This window comes from Trifolium pratense, linkage group LG7 (assembly GCF_020283565.1).
Source record: "Trifolium pratense cultivar HEN17-A07 linkage group LG7, ARS_RC_1.1, whole genome shotgun sequence".
In the NCBI taxonomy this organism is placed as follows: Eukaryota; Viridiplantae; Streptophyta; class Magnoliopsida; order Fabales; family Fabaceae; genus Trifolium; species Trifolium pratense.
This window is the reverse complement of record NC_060065.1, coordinates 18,634,259-18,658,412: the sequence shown is the minus strand read 5'-3', so window position 1 is coordinate 18,658,412 and position 24,154 is coordinate 18,634,259. Positions and strand designations below refer to the sequence as shown.

Sequence of the window (24,154 nt, the reverse complement as noted above, 5' to 3'; positions counted from 1 at the left end):
CTCTATTCTTCAAAACCCATCATCAACAACAACCAATTCTTCAAATTTTTCCAAAACCCAAAATCGAAAACCCTTCAAAACCCTACACGAAAATTCATCCAAAACCACCATAAATCTTCATCTTTTTCATCAATAACCACCCATAAACCATTACCCTTCTCAATCTTTACCTTTCTCACCATGAAGAACATATTCAAAAAATCCTCAAAAGACAAGGAAGTTGAAGTTGGGTCTTCAAAATCAAGGTCAAAGGTGGTGAAGAAAAAGAGAGTGGCCCGAACTCCTACACCGTCACCTTCACCTTCTCCTCCACAATCACCGCCTAGAGAGCAATCACCACCTCCTCCACCACCGGTTGTGACTGAAATTCCTCGGTCACGTTTTGTTCGACAAACGGCCTTCAATCGGTATCAGACTCTCAAAAGTAAGGATTTCAAACCCGAAAGGCGTCTCACGGATGAAGTGTTAGCATTTCCCTTAATTGAAGCAGAATTCCGCAACAGGCATTGGTATGAATTTAATTTCTGTCTTCGGTCTGGAAATCGTACTTTGGCATTAGAATTTTTGAGTAATGCATGGCGAGTGAAAAATGTGTCACCGCGGATTGCTAAAGTACGCGGGGTAGATGTAGACTACTCCCCGGAAGCTATCAATAGGGTGTTTAATTTTAATGTTCCTGAATTCTGTGTTTTGAACCATCGGCGTGAGAATAGAGCAACCATGGCATCAGATAAGCGTGAGGCTTTAAAATCTCAGTTGACTGCACCTGGAAGTATATGGGTGAGACCATCTAGACAGCTCCCACCCCAGCGGTTTAAAACCGCTCATTTGTTGGATATTCCACGGATTTGGGCTGAATTTTGGATAAACAACGTGGAACCAAGTGGGAACAATTCTGAGATTCCTATGGATGTAGGGTTAGCACTTCAAGCTATCTTGCTAGGTGAAGACATAGATTTGGGAACAATTTTGAGTGATGATTTGGCTTCACTTATTCAGAGAGATCCCGGTTCATATAGTCTGACACATCTCTGTTTGATCACAAAACTGTGTCTTGATCAAAATGTTGCTGCTTTTGATGATGATCAAATAGAAGAGCCTAGAAAAGTCACTACAGCTTTTGTGAGAGATGTGAGAAGAAAAACTTTCGGGAAGACATTCATTCCATTTGCTGATGTGGATGATGTGATGGATTACACGGTTGAGGGAGGAGGTGAAGAAAGGGAGGAGAATGTTGAAAATGTGATGCACCATGAAGTGCCACAGGCTCCGGAAATGGAGGGTTTTCCAGCTCCGCAATTTGATGCGAATGTTCTTGCGGATATGGTGTGGAAGATGGATATGAGTACTCAACAGGGCATTGATATGGCGGACCACTATGACACTTCATCCGCCTTATGGCAAGAATCCATGCGTTACCGGGAGCAAGTCCCGGCATATTTCTATCCGAGATATCCAACAATGCATGATTTTGATGAAGCTTACAATCAAAGAGTTAGGAGCATGGCAGCTACACATGAAGTGAACCGTGCCACCTACATTCGCCAAAGGAGGGCAGCTGGCCTTCCGGATGAAGGAGGGTCTTCCTCAATGCAATTTCCTGGAAACTTGCCTCGTTTTGATCATGATCATAACATGCCTGAGCAGGATTGAGGTTTTGTGCTATTCATCTTTACTTTCCTTCTCCTCCTCTATGAATTCTTTTTGGCCTGTGTGTTATGATTCTTTTGTTGAAGTTGTTGCATGCTTGATTTTGGTCTATAATAAGTACTTGAGCTAGTTATTTTGTTTTCCTTGAATGTCTTAGTCTTTTTGAAAACCTCACACTACTTGAAATTTGTTTGGCTATCATCTTAGATTCAAAATTGTTGACCAAATGCGTGATATGAATTTGTGATGTTTTTGATTGTTTCTGATGCATCATAGTGATAATTTAGGCAAGGCTTAGGGACTCTCACAAATATTGACCATAGTTTAATTCAGCAAAACCGTGAGACTTTGAGCCCAAACACTGATTTCTTTTGATGATTATGAGAATTCCACACTTAGCTATGTCTCTAGAATTTGCGCATGTTCTCTTTAATTGATTTATTGTTGTGATGTACACACGAGGCAAGTTGTTTGGTACCTTGAGCCTGTTCTAGCCACCCTTATCATTGTTTATCCTTTGTTTAACCCCTTTTGAGCTTAAAGAAAAATGTTTGTTTGTTATCTGACCCAAGATATATAAAAAAAAAATAAAAAAAAAAAAAATGATTTTCTTGGAAAATTAGATACCTTTAGTGGTTTTTGCACAATGCATGTCACTAAGTTTGGGGTTGCTTTTGGAACTAGCAACAACTTAAGTTTGGGGTGGGTATACTAGAGAACTAAAAAAAAAAAAAAAAAATTTATGAAAGAAAAATTCAAAAGTTCACCAAGAAAAGAAGTATCGAAAAAAAAAAAAAAAAAAAAAAACAAAAGAAGAAAAAAATAGTCATGGTGATCTTCTTGAAAACAAAAAGGAATTCCTTGAAAGAAAAGTTTGTGAAAGAAAATTGTTCTCTAGTATCAATTCTTACAAAGTAGGGTGGGGTGTGTATCTATTCAATTCAGTGGTATCTAACTTCAAGTTTTTTTTTACTCACTTACCAGAAAAGCCACCATCCACCTTTTAACCAGGCCACGTTATAACCTTTAAAAGTCCTATAATGTGTGTGCTCATGACATGGTGATTGATTTTTGAGAATGTCTGCAAATTTATAGTAGTCTAGTTATGATGTGTTGATTGAGTGATTATATTACCCTTAAACAGGAGAGTCGGTGAGGGTGTGAAGAGATTAAGTATGGTCAATCTTTGTTTGATGCTCTTTGTTTTGCTTAAATTTGAAACTGTGTGTATTTGAATCATGACGAAATTGATCATTGAAATATTATGCAAATTACGTCTAACTTGATTGATTTTTTAGTTTGTTTAGCCAAATGGATTGAGGTAGTGTTTTGTTTTCCTAGAGATTGAGATATTCCTTGAGGACAAGGAAAAGTTCAAGTTTGGGGTTGTGATGACGTTAGTCATTACATGGAAATAAAGACCATTTTCAAGTGTTTTTAGAGGTTTTTGACCTAAATCATGAAGAATGAAACATTGATTTGAAGCTACATGCGAAGAAAGATAGCAAATGAAAATTGGTGGATTTTATAGTATTTTTACGCCTAAAACGGAATTCTTTCCGCCTGGGGCGGAAATTTCACTGAAGAAGCTGTTTTGCTCACTGTTTTGCCGTTTCAGGCGAAATTCTTGTGCCTGAAACGTAATTTTTTGCGCCTGGGGCGGAAATTCTGTGCCTTAGGCGGAAAACGTTACTTTTGATCAGTTTATAAAAGGGAAACATCAGATCTGGATCATTATCGAATTTTTGACACTGAGAACAGCATTTGGAGCGATTTGGAGGATCAAGAGCGACCAAGCAAGGATTCAAGTGTGGAAACACATCAAGATTCTTCTTGTAATTATGCTTTCTTTCATTTTAATTGATGTAATTTTTGAATTTGCAATGTCTAGCTAAATTCTCATGATTGGTCCTTAGGTGATTCTAATTACTTTTGATCTTGAATTATGTGATTGTCATATGATATGATTAATGAATTACGAAGTTAGTTTCTATTGATTGTTCTTTGTGCTTAATGCTTTGTATGAATTCGCGACTTATATGATGATTGCAATGATTTGTTTTACTATGACAATAGAAATAAATCATCGATCTAGGAATGATTAATCAATTAACTTTGACTTAAGACATTTTGGATTGTTAATTGAGATTAAAGGATTAAAGATTATAAACCTCAATTGATCATAGATTACCTAAGACATTAGAGATCGATGATCAAGGGAGAGGATTATGTTACCAAGACATTGGGCATAATTATTTTTGATTTAATCTAATCGTGAAACTAAAGTTGAGTAATTTGTAATCATACATGAAATTACCAAGAAAAATAGTAATTAGATGACCCAAAAAGGACCAATCGCTTTTCTTACATCAATCTAAACACCAAAGCAATTCCAAAGTTTAAAAATTTGAACTTGAAACCAAACAAGAACCCCCCTTTTACAATTTATGTCAATTTACATGAGTATGTCTTCAATTTACAATTGATTTACAACAATCCCTGCGGAAAGAACGATTTTATTATACTACTTGACGGCTATTTAGTACACTTGCTAAATCTCTATCAACACGCAGAACAGTTCCAGCCTGATTCAATTCAAACTCCATTTTGTCATCAACTTTTGGTTTCTTATGCTTAACAAAGTCATTCCATCCGGTGGTAATGTATTTCTCAGTGTTTTTGTCATCTCTAGTAGCGGGAGAAATCTTGCACTTAACCAAAATCTCACAGTGTGCACATTGGACAATAATGAATTCTTTATCTTGAAGTGAGTGTCGAACTCCATCTCTTGGAACATACTTAGAATGTATATAAAGTAAGATAATGTTAGAATAAATAACAAATTTTGTTTAGAATACGAAAATATTTTTCAATAGACATTATATAGAGTATGGAATGTTTGATATAAAAAAGTAAAAACTTCATTGACAAATAATTGAATTATAAAGATTAGAAATAAAAAAAATTCGCATACCAAAGGTTGGTTTTTTTTTTCGGCTTGCATTTGCTTTAGTGACTTTCTTGTCCCATTTGTAAGCACCATGAAAATTGAAATCCAGCAAATGTGGATTAATTATAGCAGAGGTAAAGGTTGATTGTGTTCTTGCTTGAGCATTGGACTTTTATGCAGCAGCACCAGCAATTGATATGGTCTTCAAGATATCATCTTTTTCATTTTTGATGATTGTTACTTTAAATCTATTATCAGCTTCTTGATATTCCAAAATTATTTCAGTTGGTTCTTTAATGTTCAAATTCTCTGATACTATTATTCCCGAGGACAGATATGAGTCAAACTTGTAGAGATTCAAATGAACCAAAGTTTTTTCTCCATCTGGGTGTACCAGCCATGCATGTTCATGTGTTTTCAGCTTTTTATACCATTTTTTCTTGAAAGTAGCAGGTATTTCAATCTGAGGCTATTAAAAGATTAATAAAATTTCAGTATTTAATCAAATAAAATTTATAACATTATATTTCAAACTGGATGTTACACTTAGATAAAGATAAGAACCTTATCTGGATAAAGCACCGTATGAAACATCTTCTCTTCTCTTGCATGCATATTTGTCCTTTGTTTTCTAAATTGAAAGGGAAAAAAATCGTTCCAGGAATATATGAAGTAAAAACAATAATGTAAATTTGGGAAACGGTTTCACCTCAGATTTAGTCATTGAATTCGTAAATTTCATAGATACGATATTAATATAAATACTGTAACAACAAAAAAGTTAAAAAATGTAGTAATGTTATAAAGAAACTGAGATGTTTGAATTTTGACCAACGCATAAGAATTTTGACATTAGATTAATTCCCAGTTGATTTAACCGAACTGAATCTTTAGGTCTGCAAGGTTGCGACGGTGTGAAAATAGGAACTGAACCAATGTTATTATGATGTGTGTTGGTATTCATTGGTTGGTTTTTTGGCAATTCATTTGGACAATCTTGTGATGTGGTACTATGTTGTAGATCATTACTTTTTCCTGAATCCTTTGTTTGATTTTCTTCTGTACAGAGAATAAGTTTCAAATAATAAAAAAAACATGATATGAATCTTAAGATGCAAGTAAACGATAATTGACCTCAAATTGAAAGATCAGCACTATGGATATTTAAATAACGATTAATAACCTGGAACATTGAAAAGATTTTGAGGAGTTATTGGCAAAGAAATTGCTTGAACTTCAGTTGACATTTGTCCACTTAAGTTTTGCGACCTTTGACGTTTGCGCTTCGAAGGTGCAACAATATTAGGAGAAATATAAAAGTCGACACAATAATAATAATAATAATAATAATAATAATAATAATAATAATAATAATAATAATAATAATAAATATTGTATTAACATATAAATATAGAAGTTACTAATACCGGATGCGGTTGATTTGCAGGTGTTTGTTGAAGCTGTATTTTTGTGTTGCAATCATGTGATTGTTGTGCTATACATAAAATAGTGAAATTTTGTAGATTATAAGACACAAAACAAACACTTTGTAAGTTCAGATTGAACAAAAAAGTATGTAACAGAAACTGATTAATTTATAAATGAAAATAATTACTAAGAAACCTGGAAGATTGGAATCATTTGTAGGAATTTTGGGCAAGTAGTTAATTTGGAGTGGACTTGATGTTTCAGTAGAAAGTTTCTTCGGTCGACCACGTTTGCGCTGGAAAGGTGCAATTATAAATTAAGAAATTAAAAAAGAGAGTTAAGTGGTTAGTGAAGACCAAATGAACATCAACTTTTCTTAACTGGAATGGGAGCACGGTTCTCAACATTTGCTGGATGAAAGTGAATTGTTTTTCCTAAATATTAGATAGATAATGACTTAGAAATGTTAAAGTGGCGGTGAAGATTGAGTACAAATTTTGAATAAAGAAACTTGATAAAGGGAGAAAGTTAGATAACCATCACAGATGCCAGAAGAAGTAAATTGTAAACGTTTACCAAGTTTCGATAAGGATGAAATTTGATCGATGCTTGAAGTGTGTTGATGAGAGGTTGAAGAAATTTGATTTTGTTGTGAGCCTGTAATGTCTGTGAGAGGTTTTCTGTCAATAGCATGAGTTTTGTCAAGGCCTGTAAAAAATTATCAAACAGTTATTTGTAGTTAAATGGAATAAAGTGCATGAAAAAAAGATGAGGTTACTTGTAAATATGTTGCTAGAAGAAGATAATAATGAAATATCTGGTGTTGCAAGTGTGTTTAATGATGAAGGATGTTGGTTGAAGTTCTCAAAAGGTTGTGTTATAGTAGAGGCATGAAGTTTGAATCGCTTCGTCTTAAGCAAACGATATCTGCGACTTCTAGCAATTTTTGCTTCTAATAATCTAATAAGTTTGTTAGTATCCATGTGGATGAGTTGTTGTTGTTTGGATGAGGCAGATTTCTAGGGTTAATAATGTTAACCAACATTAAGGATGTTGAAATGTGTTTGATATGAAGGGAAAAATTTGAATTTTAACTAAAGTGGCCAAGAAAGACTTTAATATAAGTTCAAGAAACAATTTAGAAAGTAATGAAATTTGATTTGAAAAACTGGAGGGAAGTTAAAATTTTTTAAATGGAAAAAAGTAGAGGGAAGTTTAAAAAGTTGGAGGTAAAAACAATGATAGAAAGTATGATTAACATTAAAAAATGGTTTATGTAATTATTGATTAGAGTGTAGTTAGATAAAGTCTAAGATGACTATGACATTAATCAATCAATTGTCATAAAAAAGGTTGTTTTTGAAGCATGTAGAAATGTTAACCAACATGAAATGTGTTGAAATGTGTGTTAAATGTATAAAAAATGACAATGACAAACTAAAGTGACCAAGAAAAAGTTTAAATTCAAAAATAATTTGTACAAAGTAATGATAGTTTTAAAAACAGTAGAGAAGTTAGAAATTTCCAAAACAATAAAAGTAGAAGGAAGCTTAAAAAGTTGGAGGTAAAAACAATGATAGAAAGTATAATTCATAAAACAAATTGGATCTCTACTTAAAAGGTTTGTGTGATTATTGATACAAAAAATATGATAGTGACATAGAAGGTAGTAATAGGTTTTAGTAGGTTATGTGTAATGATAAAAGTAGAGTTTTTGTGTTGGGAAAAACAGTTTTTGTGTTGGTTTAGAGTGTACTTGGATAAAGTCTAAGATGGCTAGGACATGAATCAATCAATTGTCATAAAAAAACTTTTTAAAAACCATTGATAGTTTAACAAAACCAACAACTTGGATAAGTGGTATTAATAGTTAATACATTGTATAAAAGTCAGAAAGAAAGTGAAGGTCTATGGTACAAAAAATAGAAGGTTAACTTGCATCCATGTATTGATTCATATTCATTCATTCTTAGTACGTTAAAGTGTATTAGGGTAAACTTGGACATAAATTTCGATGAGATGTATTGGTGTTGAAGATTGAAGAAAAGATGAGATTTAAATTGTTGTTAACACAGAAATGATTAACAGATGAAAGTTATTTAAAAAAATTCCTAGATTGTAGTCTGGGAATAACAAAGTTAGATTTTTAAAAAAGTGATTCAAAGACAAATCTTTTGTTAGATAGGAAACAGGTGGTTATAATGTTAGTGTATTTGTAAATTGACATGTCAATTGATAAGGATGTCGATATTGTCACAAAATATTCTCTACTGAAGTTTGAGACTAATGTTTTACTCAATACACTAACATTATAACCTGAGAATATGCCATGAACAAAATAATTGTAATAACAATAGATGAATCATCTTATAATATGTCATGAACAGAAGCATTGTAATAACAATAGAACTATAGAAGTTATCCAAGTTAGATGATTCAACACATAGATAATATTACATAATTAATAATTCAAGGGAGTTTCATAGTAAAGGTACTTGAACATAAAATAGTAGATGCAGAAGTTGAAATGAAGTCAGCAAAATATTGTCTGATAATTCAAAATGAGAGACATATTAAACTTTCACAGCAATGATTCGAGGACATTAATTTGTCATTCAATTGTATCAAAAAAGTGAATGACATATGGAATTGGAATTGTGTTCATCATAAGTAGTTCATTCAAGTTTGACATGCTTGGCGTTCTTTGTGGATGAACGCTTAGTTGTTGTTAAAGGCGGCGATGGAATGTCGTCAACTTGAATTGCTGCAGAAAGACGCTTAGCAGGTGTAGAGTTTGAAGTAATGTCAAATTCATTGTCTCCGCAAGCCGAAAGAGATTGCTGTTAAGATGGGTTCGCGAAACAGAAATTACAATGTATTAATCAATGTAATCAGTAATTAGAAATGAATAAATAGATAGCATGGATAAGTGAAAAGCGTACCGAAGCAAATACCAAAGAATCAGAGCATTCAGTGTTCTCCTTTTGAGCATTAGTTCCATCTTTGAGTTCAATTTCAACAGATTGTGAAGGCTAACACAAAAGCAAAAACAATAAATATCAATTGTAAAACTTAAAAGTATATTGAGAAGAAGAAAAATATAAGCGGGAACGGAAATGTTTTAAATTCATGTGTAGCTTGATGTTAGCAATAAGTGTTGGATCATTGGTCATCTGATTAATGGAAGCTTGACGATAATAACTTTGGTACTTGACTTTATATGCAAACTCTAAGTTCAGTAGCTTGTCAAGATCAATAGGATAGATTTTGGGATCGTCCTCACCAACCTGCTCACAATAGTTAAAGAAATCATGAATTAAAGTAATCTTCCGGTATTAAGTAAGTAGATAGGTAAATTTGAGCGCTATCAATGAAAGTTACCTTCTTCATTTTCTCCCTTAGTTCCTCAGCAGTTGTACCAATAATACCATGACATTCACTATCCCAAAAAACAAAATCAGCCTTATGTCCTTCGGATTCAACTTGAATAACAACTTTGTACCTAACACGGTAAAAATATAACAAAGCGTGATTAATGCGCATATACTATAAGAGGCACAAACGTTGAGATGAATAAAATAACCATACCTAGCAATTGGAAGTTTGACATTTTCACCACATGAGCATGTATAATTCTCACCCATAGACCTTGAGGACTTTGTGCATTTGGAACAACTCTCATAGTACCAACCAAATTGATTAGGATTGAATTTTTTGGTTGTTCCAACAGTAATGCAATATGAGTCCTGAAAAAAACAAAATAAAAAGTTTTGCTGACGAAATGTGATTATATATGTTAAAAGATAATATTAAATTTAAAATAAGGTGTAACTAAATAACAACCTTTTGAGAGAGTTTCATTTGAGCAATAGTTTTGACCTGAGACATATTTGAGAAGTGGTCATCTTTGCCTAATTGAGATGAAGACGAAACCTGAGTAAAGTCTTGAGTAGCAGCTTGAGAGTTTTCAATGTCTTTAAATCTAATACAAAAGTAATAAGCATGATCATAGTAAACAATGGGAAGATGTTGTTAAATATTTAAGCACCGCAAAGTTGTAACTTACAAAGACTTAAAGTTGGCAACATTTGGGTGGTTATGATTGATTAAAAGCTGTGATCCTGACCAATTGTTACAAAAGGTTGGCCTCCCATTATCTAAAATGAAGTTAAATTATTGGAAAAAACTTTAATTAGTAAGTGTATTTGTATTAATGTTAAGTAGACAAATTGATAATGGAGATTGAGGAATATTATAGACCTCCTAGTTTACACTGAGCATGTGTTAGGATTAAAAAGATTGGACCCTTTTCTTTGCGACCAGAAATGAAGTTTTGTAATTGAGTAGAAAAGCTTCCCACAAAGTAACATCAACCATGTCTCCACTAAAAAACATGATATTACAAATAAGATATGTTAGTTTCTCAGCATACAATAACTAAAATCTTTGTTGTTATAATAAACAAACTTAATTTGCCTTTACCTTTCATTAGCCAAGATTAAATTTGTGCAAGGTTTTTTTCCAGAAGCTGCGGTCTGAGTTTTGACAACTTCATGAAGAACACCAATGATCTCTGAAAATGACATGACAAAACATGACTTAAACACCACAGCAGTGCAATCCAAAAAAATATTATACTAAAGGTTGAAGAACCTACCATACAAAATATTGATTTTAAACTTTCCATCCTGAACTTCCTTAAAACTTTTGAAGCGAAAATGATGAGGAGGAATGTTAGTGATAGAGTCATCTTTCATGAACTTGGTACCGGAACCAAACACAACTTTGTATGGACTATCACAAGTTTTAAAACCTGCATCATTATCATAAACATGATAGTTATGCAAAACATAGACATTATTGTAGACAACAAATTCCTTCCAATGTTCAAATTCCTTATGGCGAGTTATAGCTTGAACACGATCACCCTAAAAAGACATAAAACCAAAGGATAATATGTTAGTTGCTGGAACTGATAGATATGCAACTTAGACAAAAGTTTAAGCAATGTTAACCTTTGAATCAGCAATAACCATTTCAACATGTGGAAAACCATTGGTGCCTATAACAGTCCAAGTGTCAACAACTCTCACAGCTATTTTCCAAATCTCCCTATCTTTGGTGAGATCCTTGATGAAATCAAACTCTCTTGACATGATGTGACCTACAAAACGAAAAGTAACTCTTATTAAGCTCAAGCATGTTAGATGCAGTTTTTAACAATGAATGAAAAAGAGATCCATGTTTAAGATATATTGTAAAAGGTTATGGTAACAACAACAACAACATGAAAACAAACATAGTTGACTATACAACTTCTAAGAAAGACAACAACATGAAAAGCGAAATGAACACAAAGAGTTGTTGTTAACATAGAATGAACACATAGAACACGAAAGTGTAAATCGAGTTGTTGTTCTTGGCAATTTTTTGTTTGATAACATGCAAAGGAAGATGGTAAAAAAAGGAGAAAAAAAGCACATATTATTGGTAAATATGAAAAGATGAAAACATGACAACTCAATCGCAATAACAAATGCAAATCGGAGTTGGAAATATGAAGATTGAAACTCAAAATGTGAGAAGAAGATATGGATTTGTGGGACTTACCTCAGTTCACTTGCTAGCTTTGCTAATGTGAAGTGAAAAGGTGATATGATTGGTTTCAAAGAAGTAGAAAGAGAAGAGGGGAAGGTAGGTAGCATTTAATGCTAATGCCACATGTATTTTTTTTGCCAATGTTGGAAGGTAAGGGGCATGTTAGTAATTTCGATGGTATTTTCTTTGTTGGATAGAAGTAGATACCGTATCCAACAATATTTTTTTTTTGACACACAGTACAAAGTGGTATCAACTTAAATGTATTGCGACTAGGTTAAGAAATGGCAAGTGCAGGGAAAATCATATTTGCTTGTCGTTTCACGGACTTCACCTCAAAGTCATTACGAAATGATAATATCTGTCTAATTTTACAAAGAATTAAGTTAAACTCCGACACACCGGAGTGCATGTTGCGAATAAAATTTTCAACTACTTGTGAGCAGTGGCGGATCCAGGACTGTGAGTCAGTGGTGCAAAAAAATTTGTCCTACAAAATTTTAAATGGTTATCTCATAAAATTTGTATATTTTATTCTTCCAAATTTTCTTTATTTACACAAATAGTTGTTGTGATTAGTTCAATGTTGCTTCCATTTTTTTTTTCGGGACTATATTTAGAACATTATAAAAGTTACAAAAAGTGATACCATCAATGTCTTATTTTTGAGGTTAAGTGAAACAAATTATGCATAAAATAAGCTTTTCAAGTTAGTTTATGAAAAAACAGCTTATAAAAACACATTTCTTGTTATTGAAATTTTATTTTTGTTAGTGAAAACTTATGAAAAGTAACATAAACATTTATTTCTCTATAAAAAAATTAATTTATTTGGATAAACTCAAAAATAAGTGAAATCAAAACGTACCGAAAATGTAATTAAATAGCGAATCGAGGAAATTATAGTATAATAGTAATAATTTACAAACTTTACATTAAATTTTCTAAAGAAAAAAATAATTTATAGTGACGAAATAATTTGGTTTCCAACTCTCTTCATGGAAACTGAAAAGTGTCAACCTGACGTAGCAACATACATTGGAAAGTGTGACTCTATGAGCTTGAAGCCTTGCCGTGTCAAAACTAAAGCAATTGAGGTGAGAAAAGAAGAGAGTGCAATGGGTGCAGAACATAAAGTTTGAGGGGTGCAAATTAAATTAAAACTGAAATATTGGTATGAATTATAAAAGTTGAGGGGGTGTAGCTGCACCCTCTGACTACACTGTAGATCCGCCCCTGCTTGTGAGTCTGTTTCAAACACTACGTTAGTGTAGTCTCTTTGTTGTAGCTCCTTCATGGCTTCATACATTGATATGGCTTCCCCTTCAATTATTGTATATCTCCCATTAATCCATGAGCTACCTGCAATTACAAATCTTCCCATATTGTCTCTGACGCACCAGCCTGCGCTTGTTTTCCCGACCTCGGCATGAAATCCCGCATCGATGTTGCACTTCAACCAATGATGTTGTGGTTTCTGCCAATTCAATAAATCATGTCTTCTTTCCCGCGCAATGTATGAAAATATTTCTAAGTTCTATCTCTTAATGCCTTCAACCTCAAACATCAGGCTAGCAAGAGCTTTGACGTATTCGGTTTGTAACATTGGTCACCTTCCCCTTGGTGTGCTATGACCTCGCGGGGCTTTTGTTAGACATCGATGGACAAAGTCTCGTCATGGATCATTTTGTAGTCTGAAGCTTGGATTAGAATGAGTGGGATTCAGAATTCAAATAGTGGATTTGGAAAATTCGTAGGTAGGAGTTATGGGGGGAGACTAAAATCCTAACAATATTTTTTTTATCAGAAAATTTAGTGGCTAGAATTTTAATAATGATAATATTTTTACGTTGAACTAATAGTAACTATATAAATAAAGAGTAATGATATTTGAATAAGCTGGATTCAGATCATCTCATGCACTTTTTCTCATGCCTTTGGTTTTACAAACCTCTTTCTCTATTAAAGTTTTATGGTGTGAATATCAACCATTAGATCATAATTTGAGAGAATGGATGACATAAAAAACAGGAGAGGATCCAATAATCCAATTCCATTTGAACAACTATTTTGTGAAAACTTTTAGACAAATTTATTTTTTTCTCTTTTTATTGGTAAAAAACAATAAAGAGAAAAAGAAAGAAATAATATAAGTACATCATGTGAATACCAAAGAAAAAATTGTCTAAATTTATCATAAAATAGTTGCTCGAATATCATTTCTCATAAATAAATTACGCACTACATCTTTTATAAAAAAAATTAAATATTGAATGCACATATCTCCTAATTTTTTTTAACAAATATATTTTCCTTCAATGTGAGACATTTTACTCACATTTGATAATGCAACAATTTCTCTTTGAAGTGTCGGTTTATTGATCATTTGAGTTTTGTTTGGAAAGATAAATAAGCTAGTTTATAAGTTAAAAGCTTTTTCGGTAATAATTTTTAAAAAAGAGCTTATAATTTTACTAGCTTATAGCTTATTTTTCAAATGTTATTTCAAGTAGCTTATAGCTTATTATTTTTCTTCCAATTTTACCCCTATCATCTTATTTTAAAAAATTAAATATTAATTAATCATATCATTTTTATGTCATTTCATACTTATAAGTTAGTTCAACCACTAATTTTATCAAACACTACAAATTCAATTAGTTACCTTATTCACTATAAACTAATTTATAAAGTATCCACTATAAATTTATCCGTTATAAGCTAACTTATTAATTATCTGTTTTTTTTTTACTAAACAAATCTTGATATATTTTAATATAAGCATAAAGTTTTTTTTTTCTACGTCCAAGTTGATATATTTTAATATATCAACTTCCTGCACTTGAGCTCTACATTATCAATAAAAATTTTGATACAAAGAGCCAACCACAACATTAGTCATCATCAGCTCCAATACCAACATTGGATTACGATGGGATTCTAGGAAATAGGAATGTAGAGATTGTCATAGAGATTTAGAGCCTCCATAGTTCAAAGATTAGACCCTCCATAATGTTTGAATTCTACTCCATAGAACAGAACAATATAAAAGCTAGTTTAAGGCGAAGGACATCGTTAAATCATTTATTGTGCATAAATCGTGAATATTATTATAATGAATATGAATTTTAAAAAATTTATCGTTGGATTGAAAGTTTATATTATACCGATCATTCATAATTTTTGTTGAAAAAATTGAAAATCATTTTATATGTTATTGAGATCCATCAAGATTAACCGTTTATGAGTTTTTATTGAATACCGTTAATGTTGATCGATCTCAATAACATATAAAATGATTTTTAATTTCTTAAAAAAAATAAAAAATGAATAATTTATATGATATAAACTTTCAATTCAATCGTAAATTTTGTAAAATTTATATTCGTTATAATGTTATTCACGATTAGTGCACCATAAAAAATTTAATAAAGTCTTTCGTATTAAACAAAGCCCAAAATAAATTGTATCACATGCAGAGAGCAAATGCTCATAGCCAATTACTTCCTTTGAATTCTTCAACAAGTAAGATAATTCATCTCTTTTAGTAACACTTTTCAAAACCTTTGTGAAAAGTCTTATCTTGATTGTATTGTATCTTAAATTTAATTTTTTTTTTCTTCCGTATCATCATATTTGTACTGTATCATATATCAAGTATTCGAGCTTTTTAGACTAATACTAATATTTTCTTTTATGAATTCTTCTTTGACGATAGAAGTAAAATAAAATTAAATATAAGGAGTAATGAATGAAATGGAATATCAGTTTTGAGTTGGTTTCATTCACTATCATTTATTTATTGTTTATTTAGAAAAGATATAGACACAAGTAAAAATTAGTGGAATCTACTAACTAATGAGACTCACTTTTAATGAATTTCATTAATTTTTAGAATAATTTTATTTGAACAACTTTTTTAAATAACTAACTCTTTGACAACTTTCTCTCTCGTACTCGCATTGTACTTCTTATTTTCTTTCTCCATTGTTTTTGTTCAATAAAAAAGAGGAAGAAAAAAATTGTCCCAAAATTGTCTAGAAAAAGTGTTCAAATAACATTTCTCTAATTTTTAGAGCAATACTTATGTCTATTTCTCTTGCAAATAAATAACAATAGTAAAGTTGTAAATGAAACTAAATCCAAATTTATTGAACGGAATATGCCTAAAAAGGAGTAGTGCAATAACACATTTCTATATATAAAAAAAAAAGTAGTGCTGGTTATTGATCCAGTTGGACGAAGTGCATGAAAGCAGGGGCCAACTTTTTCATCTACTTAAACCGTAGGGTTGTATAGGGCTTAAGGTCTAGAGGCTATGCCTATTTGTTCCAATAAGGCAAATCTATGAGGCTATTCTATTATATAGGTGTTAGATTAGGCTGTGATCATTACCTACTTTTAGACTCTAAAGCTCTATAATAGGATCTAATCTATAAGATTGCGATATGCATAGGGTGAGTATTCTCTCCATTCGTTTACTTCTCACATTTTTTTTATTTATTTTTTCTACTCAACCTTTTACTAGGAGCAAATTATTTTATTATCTATCTATCTATATATACTAAAGGTTGGTGGACTTTCCAACTCAAACCCTAATTCCCCCTTCAAAACCCTACTGCCTTATGTCATGTGTGATATCATGCTGATGTAATCATTTGCATCAATTTTATTGGACCTCTACTAGCACCAATTGGAGAACTTCAAGTGTCTACCATAATTCATCATTTAACAAGTTTATTTCTCTTTCTTCTCAGCTACTCTCTCATTTTGTCTCACCATCCTCACACTTTCATCTCTCTCTATTCTCAATATCTCTTTCTCTATCTATATATACTAAAGGTTGGTGGACTTTCCAACTCAAACCCTAATTCCCCCTTCAAAACCCTACTGCCTTATGTCATGTGTGATATCATGCTGATGTAATCATTTGCATCAATTTTATTGGACCTCTACTAGCACCAATTGGAGAACTTCAAGTGTCTACCATAATTCATCATTTAACAAGTTTATTTCTCTTTCTTCTCAGCTACTCTCTCATTTTGTCTCACCATCCTCACACTTTCATCTCTCTCTATTCTCAATATCTCTTTCTCTCTCTCTCTCTGTCCTCCTCATCTCATCCTTATGCTCTCATCTCTCATATCAGTATCATCATCTAGCAAATTCAAACCAAGATCAACTCAAAGTTCACATGCAAGTGTAGATTTGTAATCCTTGAATCTTGGGCTTTTAAGAAAGGTAAACATCAAATCAATCTCTTCATTCCTTCTAAAATTCGTGCCTTTTAATCAAGCCTAACATTGAGTTTCATCTTGCATATGAGCTTCAAGGATCAAGGAGCCATGATTAAGGGATTTGGAGTAATTTAGAAGAACATTGGTGACCATGGCTGGTGAGACAAACAACTGGTTTATGAAAACAACTGGTTTATACAAACAGTTGGCTGGATTGCTGGTTTATGTAAACTATTGGATGCATGTTGCTCCTAATGATATCATTCCATTCTTCTATTGCTAGCAAACAAGCAGAAACAGAGTCCTCAATTTATCCATTCAACATCCATTCTCGTCCGCTCCCCTCGTGGTACGCCACCATCCCTCCCATCTCTTCCATTTTTTCGCTTCTTCCTCTGCAGAAGAAGCTGCGGCAGAGCGCCGTCGTTACAAGCACCGTCTCCTCTCCCCCTTCTCGCCCGCTCCCCTCGTGGTACCACCACCGTCCCTCTCATCTCAATCACAGTCCGTTTATTTTGTTTCTTCCTCTGCGGCAGAGCGCCGTCGTTACAAGCGTAGTCTCCGTATCAAACTTCCTTTGAACACAATTCGTCCTCCTCCTCATCAACATCATCTCTCTCTCATCAAGATGGCAAATCTCTGGTACCAATTCTAAATTCCCCTTTTTCCATTTTTTGGGTTTTCATAAATTTGTTCTTTGATTTGTTTGTGATTTTATAAATCTCAGAAAAAGGTCAGTAATGCCCAGGTTCATCATATTTATGGCTTAATTACTTTGTATCATTCAGTAACAATCTCCTAATATCAATTTATGAAACCAATTTTTTTCTGACATTCCTAAGTTCTTTCATTGAAATGAAAGTTTGCAGACAAGTAAATTTTACTTTTTGTTAAACATTTTGAGAATTATTGTTAGTGATTATGGTTCTTAATTAGTTCTGTTTAGAGGCCTGTTATATGCTATTCTTTTGTTCTTTTTCAAATAGTTTTTCATCTTTTCTTGGGTTTGGAAGAAAATCTAGATGGAGGATGATAAACAACAATGAATATTGTTATTGTCTAATTTAATTGCAATATTTGTTTTATATTGTTTTCTAAACTTGAATCCTTGAATGATAATTGCAGTGTAAGGGAATGAGTAATTTCCTTAAGAGAAGGAACAAATGTGAAACAGTACCAAGTAGATAAGTAAGGTCTTGGATGCCACCCTTGAAGATTTGGAGTAAGTGTGTTTATCTAACTCAGTTAGTGCACTTTATTCAATCATTTTTTGTAGTGTACTTATCCACTTGGTTGTTTTTACATTGGGATTTTGATAATTTCTGATTTTATAGTCTTTTTTTGTGTGTGTAGGTTTTGATATGTGATTTCTTGAATCCATAATGGGACAAGAGTGAGTAACATGAAATTTGATTTGAGGGTAGTTTTGTTTCAGTTTCAATTATTGCTTTTGACCGTGTAGCTTCTACCGTCAAGTCTGCAGTTGATATTCAAACACCGGGTGATCTTATAACTCTTACTGCTGCAGCTGCAACAGGTACTTGCTTAATCTTTCTATGAACTGACATTATCTACAGTTTGGTTATTTAAGCAGTTCAATCGCGATTTTGTCTTGGTTCATTGTCTGGTTGGGTTTATAAAACACTGTTTACTATGTTTGTAAGATTAAGATGTAAGATTTTCTACGGAACAATATCGATTATTTTGTCTGATGCATTCTTTTTTTTCATTGCATTATAAGCTTTGAGAGGAGAAGCAGCTTTGATAGCGAGATTTCCAAAAGAAGCAAAGAAGAATGCATCAATAAGTCCCTATGATAAGGGAATAGCAGAAACACAATGTCCACATGCTTTTGCTTTTGAGGGTCAGATGTTAGAAATTTTTTCTCCATGTGTGGATGATTTGTTGCAGGTTACAGAAAAAGGTAATTAATCAATAAAGATCACACTTAGCTCTTTCTCAATAAGATTAAGGAATTCACAACATTGTAGTGTTTTATTTGATTTTGTCATCATTATTTTAATTTATGGTTGTTGATGTAATTCATTATAGGTGCATTACGATGGAAACATGTGTCTGTTTACATCAACAAGAAATATTAGGTACCATATTTCATGCCTAATAACAAATCTGTTTTGGAGATAAGAAAATTTATTTAATATTTATCTTAATTTTCAGGTCAAAATTAAGATCAAAAGCAAACACATTGGAGGAGCTTTCTCCAAAAAGAGTAAATGTAAGCATTTTGTTATACACATACATATCTTGCTGCAAGTACCTATGCTCAATTTGTCACTGTAATAATAATTTCCTTAAGAAATTTTTGTATAGTCATTTCTTTTGACTCTAGATTGATTCAAGCAATTAGGAACTTTCTGATTACATGTAACACAAATATTGTAGGTGTGGATTATGGAGTGTGTAATGAAGACTCGGCATGACCATATCAAAAAGAAAGGGAAGCTTCTGAAGAGCTCTATTTTGGCCTCAAAACTGCACAAGGTCTTCTAGAATTTAAGTCTGAGAGCAAACTCCAAAAGCAAAAATGGGTTGATGGGACACTATGCACTATTTCGTATCGTTTGAGGTATGAGATGTTAATTTATGCATAAATTTTTCACATCGAGTTTTTCCCAAAGTTGATCAATTTTTTCTATCATCATTTGCTTTTTTGAATCTTTTGCAATAGGCTTGGTTTTAAGAAGTAGATCAATTTTTGCGGTTTTGTAACTTATTTGCTAACCATTTTACTTTGCTAATTTGCTAAATATTAGACGGTTTTGTTTTGCTATACATTTTCAGATTGCTCTTCTTTCTCGCTTTCTTTTGGCATACCTGGCGACGTGAATGAGTGAACAGGGAGCACACACAAGATCAAAAGCAAACACATTGGAGGAGCTTTCTCCAAAAAGAGTAAATGTAAGCATTTTGTTATACACATACATATCTTGCTGCAAGTACCTATGCTCAATTTGTCACTGTAATAATAATTTCCTTAAGAAATTTTTGTATAGTCATTTCTTTTGACTCTAGATTGATTCAAGCAATTAGGAACTTTCTGATTACATGTAACACAAATATTGTAGGTATGGATTATGGAGTGTGTAATGAAGACTCGGCATGACCATATCAAAAAGAAAGGGAAGCTTCTGAAGAACCGCGGCAGCCTCCGACGTAGGTAAGGATTTCAGGTCCATTCTAACCCTAATTTGGTTATCTACTAATCCTTTATTTAATGCATTCTAACTAAGTTAAAGAAACACATTTGTAGAAACAGTCCAATACTAGACTGGCCCATAAGTTTTTTGTTTTATAGCAAAAAAAGGTTTGAATTTTATAAATTTACATGCTGGCTTTGGCATACATCTCTGGGGTATTGCAGGTAGCTTCCTCATTTTTTCTTATGTAATAAGTGACAAGATTGTGTTAGAGACTTAAATCTGTGAAATTGAGCTATAACATGGTCATGTCTGTTATTCAACTTTGTTGTAATAAAGCATCCTACAAAAGTTTGAATTGACCTTGAGAAATTACATTGATTCCCTTCTTTATGCTTTTGTCAGTTTAAGGCTTTTTTTTCTCAATTGTCAAAAAGTTGTGTGATCAAGAAGGTTGGGTCAACCTTTTACAAAATGGGCTAAAGTTATGAGTTAAAAGTGCTATTATGAAAGTTAAGAGAGCAAAATCGCAAGTTTGTGAAAGTTAGAGAGCCAAAAATGCAATTTAGCTTTTATCTAATTATTATAATTATATTATATATTAGATTTATTTATCTCTTTGATACATAAATTGATTAATTATAACTCAATAGATGAGAAGGTGGAAAAGATGGGAAGAAGAAACCAAGACACCTGAGTACCAATTTTCACATGTTAGCGTTCAACTTATGAATTTTTATCAAATTGTTATGAAAGAATGTCTTAAAGAAAGTGCTAATCAATTAAATAATTAATATCATGTATATAAATAATTTTATATACTATGTTAGGGGAACTTACGTGATTTATTTGGTGCATTATTTGTGTATGACAGATCCTGAGAGATTCAGATTTGCTGGTGAGACTTCATTTGGAAAAAGACACTTGAGTTTCTGGACTAAAAAACCTGTCCTAATTTGGATTGTAAGTCAAACTCATTCTTGATCATTTTCATCATTTTACAAATTATAATACAGTACTAATTATATTTTACTAAATAAATTATTGTCTTTGTTATACTTAATTGCAATTTGCAGGTTTGTTTCTTCAGGCAATTTGTAAGGTCAGTTCCTGAAGTGGATTACTTGACCTTAATGCATGGATTTATTATGGTAATTAATATTACTCCTCTATACCAAATTTCTATCATTTTTTTGATTATTAGTATTCATTAATAATAAATTAATAATACTCAAAGGATGGATCGTTCGGAAAAATCTGAATTCAATTTTTGAGTGAAACAATTTTTTGGTAAGAATGAACTGAATTCTTCTTCACTCACTTTATGTTTCAAAATATAGCAAAACAACTACATTTGGTACCCGGCTGATCACTTGATCAGTGGAGGCTTTGTTTACAAACACTTGTGTTCAAGCAGGTTCAAGATTCAATTCATATATAATTTTGTATTTTTTTACAGGGATGAGGGAGTGCATTGCGGAATACAGGATGATCTTTATCTTTCTAGAAGCACCGTGGTGTATTTTAAGCCCAATGACATGGATTCTTTACAAGAAACTTTAGAGAACATTACTTCTAAATATAAGCACACCAAGAATTTGAGTCGTTATATTGTTGTTGAAGCTCTCTACCAGGTAGATCTTTTCTATCATGTTTTTATTAGCTTTAGACATCTATATTGTGTTTCCAAAGTAGTGCTCACAGTCTTAAGATTTAGTTGAATGAATTGCTTGCTTCAAGCATCACTCAATATTGATTAATTACTTAATTTTGCTATATGAACAGCTATTTCTGCTGAGATAGTATGGTAATCAACAAATGCAAATTGAAGATATATGAAGTATTTAAACAAATATTTTGACCTATTGGTGTTGCTCTTAGATTGGTGTCTGTTGCAAGTTTCAATATCATTCCTTAAAAGACTATTGTTACTTGCCCTGGTTTCATCCACTATTCTGATTTCTATCGCTATTTTGTGATTTGTTGTAGTGTGCTGCAGGTTAGAAATTAGATCTTATAACTGCTGCTATAGGACATGCATTGGCCACAGAAGGAAGATTCTGCACCAGAAGTGCGAGAGTTACAAATCACCAAGTATGGTAGTTCATATATAAACTGATTCATAAACTAATTTGGATTTTCATATAAACTGAGATAAAAAGAGAGGAAAATATGGTCGATGATGGTGACTATTATTTCTCATCCATTTTCCCAGCACTAATATCTGTGGTTTCAACTTTGGCAGCGATTGAGTAGCTCTGGCTACGTCTTTTCTGCTTCTTTGCCTCCATATCTCGCAAGTGCTGCAATTACAGCTATTGATGTCCTCAAGGAAAATCCCAGTCTGTTAACAAAGTTGAAGAAAAGCGTCGCTGTCTTACGGAAAGGTAGGCTTTGATCTAAATGGAATTGTATTGCAGTGTCCATGATTTGGCTTGTGATCAAGATTGAATTACTCTCCAAATAAAAATGAATTTTATTTCATTTTATTGATTTGGTTAGGCATTTTTTTTTTGAGATACATTGGCTACTGCAGAAAAATGACAATTTCACTACAATATTTCCTTCCCAAATTTTAACTCTTGATCTGTGTTTTTTTTTTTCTTTTTCATGAGAATGATTTGGTTCTAACTTGGGGATTTTATGCAGTTTGTTCAATTAAATATGTGTTTGCTGTTTTGTTTTAGGTTTGTGCAGAAGTTGGTCAATCCAGTATAAAAACAGAATTTTCTCAAGAAGATGCAGAATCTGAGTTTCTTAATTACTCTAAAAAGTTGCTTCTGAATTCTATTGATAAGGTTGAGAGGCTCTTTCATAAGAATTGGTGAAACTTTCACACATTGATGTCTATGAAGTGAAGAAAAAATTAGGAAATTCTTGAAGCATAGTTGAAGTTAAAGAGAGTTTTTATCTGACATTAGAAGTAGTGATTTAGAGGTGAGGTAGAAAAGAAATTTGGATGAAATCCTCTTCTAATGATATTTCCAATATTCCAATTGATTCATCGTAGGGTTTTGTACTCTCTCTTACAGTTACAATGTACAAGAAGAATGTTTCATCAAATTGTATAGTGATTTCCTTACTCGAATTTATTGGTTTTGGAATTCATGATGATGCTTTCTTTGATAGGATATATGATATATGACTCTATTATTCAAAAGCAAGTTTTGCAAATTAATTGACTCACTTTTTTGAATCAATTGTAGACACATGTATGCGACCTGTGTTGTCAAAGAAGACATATTAGTGAATTGTTGCTTGAATTATGTGAAACTGGGTGATGATTTGTTTGGAGTGGTAGCATAGTAAATGATCATTCAAGAGCATTTTGCTTTGAGTGATGATTTGTTTGGAATGGTAGCGTGATCTCTTTCAAGAGCATGTTTGATTTGTGAGTATAAGATGTGATTTAAACTTACTCATTTACATAATTTAGTTTGATTTAGCGTGATCTCTAACTCGAATGATCCAATTGAGCTTTGATTTGTTTTTGATGTATTTTCCACCTAGGTACTCTGGTTTTCTCTCCACTTATGTTTTCTTTCCATTAGGCCATTTTGGTAATGATATTGCAATTAAATTACTTAATTTCCATATGTTTATGACTAATTTCCTTTGCTCATAGTATCCATGATTGGTATATATAATGATGTTCTCCCGAAATGATTTCCGTATGCTTATGACCAATTTCGATGGCACATTACATCCATGATTGATATACACATGATGCTCCGTCGAATCCGTGCAACGCACGGGCAACCATCTAGTTTATTGAGATAGTTGAATAACTAACGTTTACTATGTGGTAATTTTACTATTTTGTTGTAATCAATTTTTTTTAATACTACTATTTTGAAAAAATAACTTGTTAAGAACATAGCTTTAAGGATATTTGTTATATAAAAATGCAAACAAGTTGGACATCTTAAATTGTGCACAAAAAGAGTAAAATTTTAAGAGAAACATTAAGTGACGAACAAATAAACTTTGTACAAAATAAAATTTTAAGCAAATAGATTAGTGAATTAAAATATAAAGAACAATTTTTTAGATGTAAGGGAAAAAATAGAAACACCATGTTGAATTTCGATGGTGTAGGAGAAACAAAATTTGATTAAATTAACTTGTACATA

At 32.3% G+C, this 24,154-nt stretch overlaps 3 protein-coding genes across 31 annotated transcripts; 1 reads left to right on the top strand and 2 right to left on the bottom strand.

The window, feature by feature from the left end:
* Window positions 1–8,467: 8,467 nt before the first annotated feature.
* Window positions 8,468–10,110, bottom strand: LOC123898538. Its single transcript, XM_045949520.1, has 6 exons — window positions 10,095–10,110; window positions 9,872–10,010; window positions 9,617–9,774; window positions 9,410–9,530; window positions 8,971–9,060; window positions 8,468–8,868 (listed from the first exon to the last, which is right to left on the bottom strand). The coding sequence occupies exons 2-6, from the start codon at window positions 9,914–9,916 to the stop codon at window positions 8,704–8,706; spliced, it is 579 nt and encodes a 192-aa protein (XP_045805476.1). The 5' UTR covers window positions 9,917–10,010; window positions 10,095–10,110; the 3' UTR covers window positions 8,468–8,703.
* Window positions 10,111–10,117: 7 nt separating this feature from the next.
* On the bottom strand, window positions 10,118–11,712 carry LOC123898537. Its single transcript, XM_045949519.1, has 6 exons — window positions 11,639–11,712; window positions 11,044–11,192; window positions 10,686–10,956; window positions 10,511–10,601; window positions 10,289–10,412; window positions 10,118–10,185 (listed from the first exon to the last, which is right to left on the bottom strand). Exons 2-5 carry the CDS (start codon window positions 11,182–11,184, stop codon window positions 10,319–10,321), a joined length of 597 nt encoding a protein of 198 aa, XP_045805475.1. The 5' UTR covers window positions 11,185–11,192; window positions 11,639–11,712; the 3' UTR covers window positions 10,118–10,185; window positions 10,289–10,318.
* A 4,364-nt stretch (window positions 11,713–16,076) lies between these two features.
* Window positions 16,077–23,581, top strand: LOC123896778. 29 transcript variants are annotated; one of them, XR_006804602.1, is made up of 18 exons: window positions 16,869–17,505; window positions 17,989–18,085; window positions 18,217–18,256; window positions 18,347–18,400; window positions 18,605–18,787; window positions 18,916–18,965; window positions 19,042–19,099; window positions 19,267–19,450; window positions 19,666–19,782; window positions 19,950–20,041; window positions 20,896–20,984; window positions 21,098–21,172; window positions 21,481–21,655; window positions 22,011–22,115; window positions 22,267–22,408; window positions 22,709–22,958; window positions 23,228–23,412; window positions 23,532–23,581. XR_006804602.1 is itself a non-coding variant. In XM_045947148.1 (7 exons), exons 1-5 carry the CDS (start codon window positions 20,324–20,326, stop codon window positions 22,023–22,025), a joined length of 501 nt encoding a protein of 166 aa, XP_045803104.1. In that variant the 5' UTR covers window positions 20,305–20,323; the 3' UTR covers window positions 22,026–22,115; window positions 22,267–22,408; window positions 22,709–23,221. The 29 variants fall into 29 exon arrangements, 1 of the variants encoding a protein (XP_045803104.1); XR_006804600.1 differs by having other exon boundaries at window positions 18,340–18,400; XR_006804596.1 differs by having other exon boundaries at window positions 18,217–18,400.
* Window positions 23,582–24,154: the final 573 nt, after the last annotated feature.

What these genes read in the sequence shown, in the direction of transcription:
- LOC123896778 (XM_045947148.1), top strand. Translation starts at nt 20,324, where the DNA reads ATGGTCATGTCTGTTATTCAACTTTGTT. An exon ending in GTCTGTTATTCAACTTTGTT is followed by an intron (nt 20,352 to 20,895) that starts GTAATAAAGCAT and finishes TGTGTATGACAG; the next exon opens with ATCCTGAGAGATTCAGATTT. An exon ending in TAATGCATGGATTTATTATG is followed by an intron (nt 21,173 to 21,361) that starts GTAATTAATATT and finishes TTCAAAATATAG; the next exon opens with CAAAACAACTACATTTGGTA.
- LOC123898538 (XM_045949520.1), bottom strand. Translation starts at nt 9,916, where the DNA reads ATGTCTCAGGTCAAAACTATTGCTCAAATGAAACTCTCTCAAAAG. An exon ending in AAATGAAACTCTCTCAAAAG is followed by an intron (nt 9,775 to 9,871) that starts GTTGTTATTTAG and finishes TGTTTTTTTCAG; the next exon opens with GACTCATATTGCATTACTGT. An exon ending in TAAGGGAGAAAATGAAGAAG is followed by an intron (nt 9,061 to 9,409) that starts GTAACTTTCATT and finishes CTTTTGTGTTAG; the next exon opens with CCTTCACAATCTGTTGAAAT.
- LOC123898537 (XM_045949519.1), bottom strand. Translation starts at nt 11,184, where the DNA reads ATGTCAAGAGAGTTTGATTTCATCAAGGATCTCACCAAAGATAGGGAG. An exon ending in TAAAATCAATATTTTGTATG is followed by an intron (nt 10,602 to 10,685) that starts GTAGGTTCTTCA and finishes TGTCATTTTCAG; the next exon opens with AGATCATTGGTGTTCTTCAT. An exon ending in TTAATCTTGGCTAATGAAAG is followed by an intron (nt 10,413 to 10,510) that starts GTAAAGGCAAAT and finishes CATGTTTTTTAG; the next exon opens with TGGAGACATGGTTGATGTTA.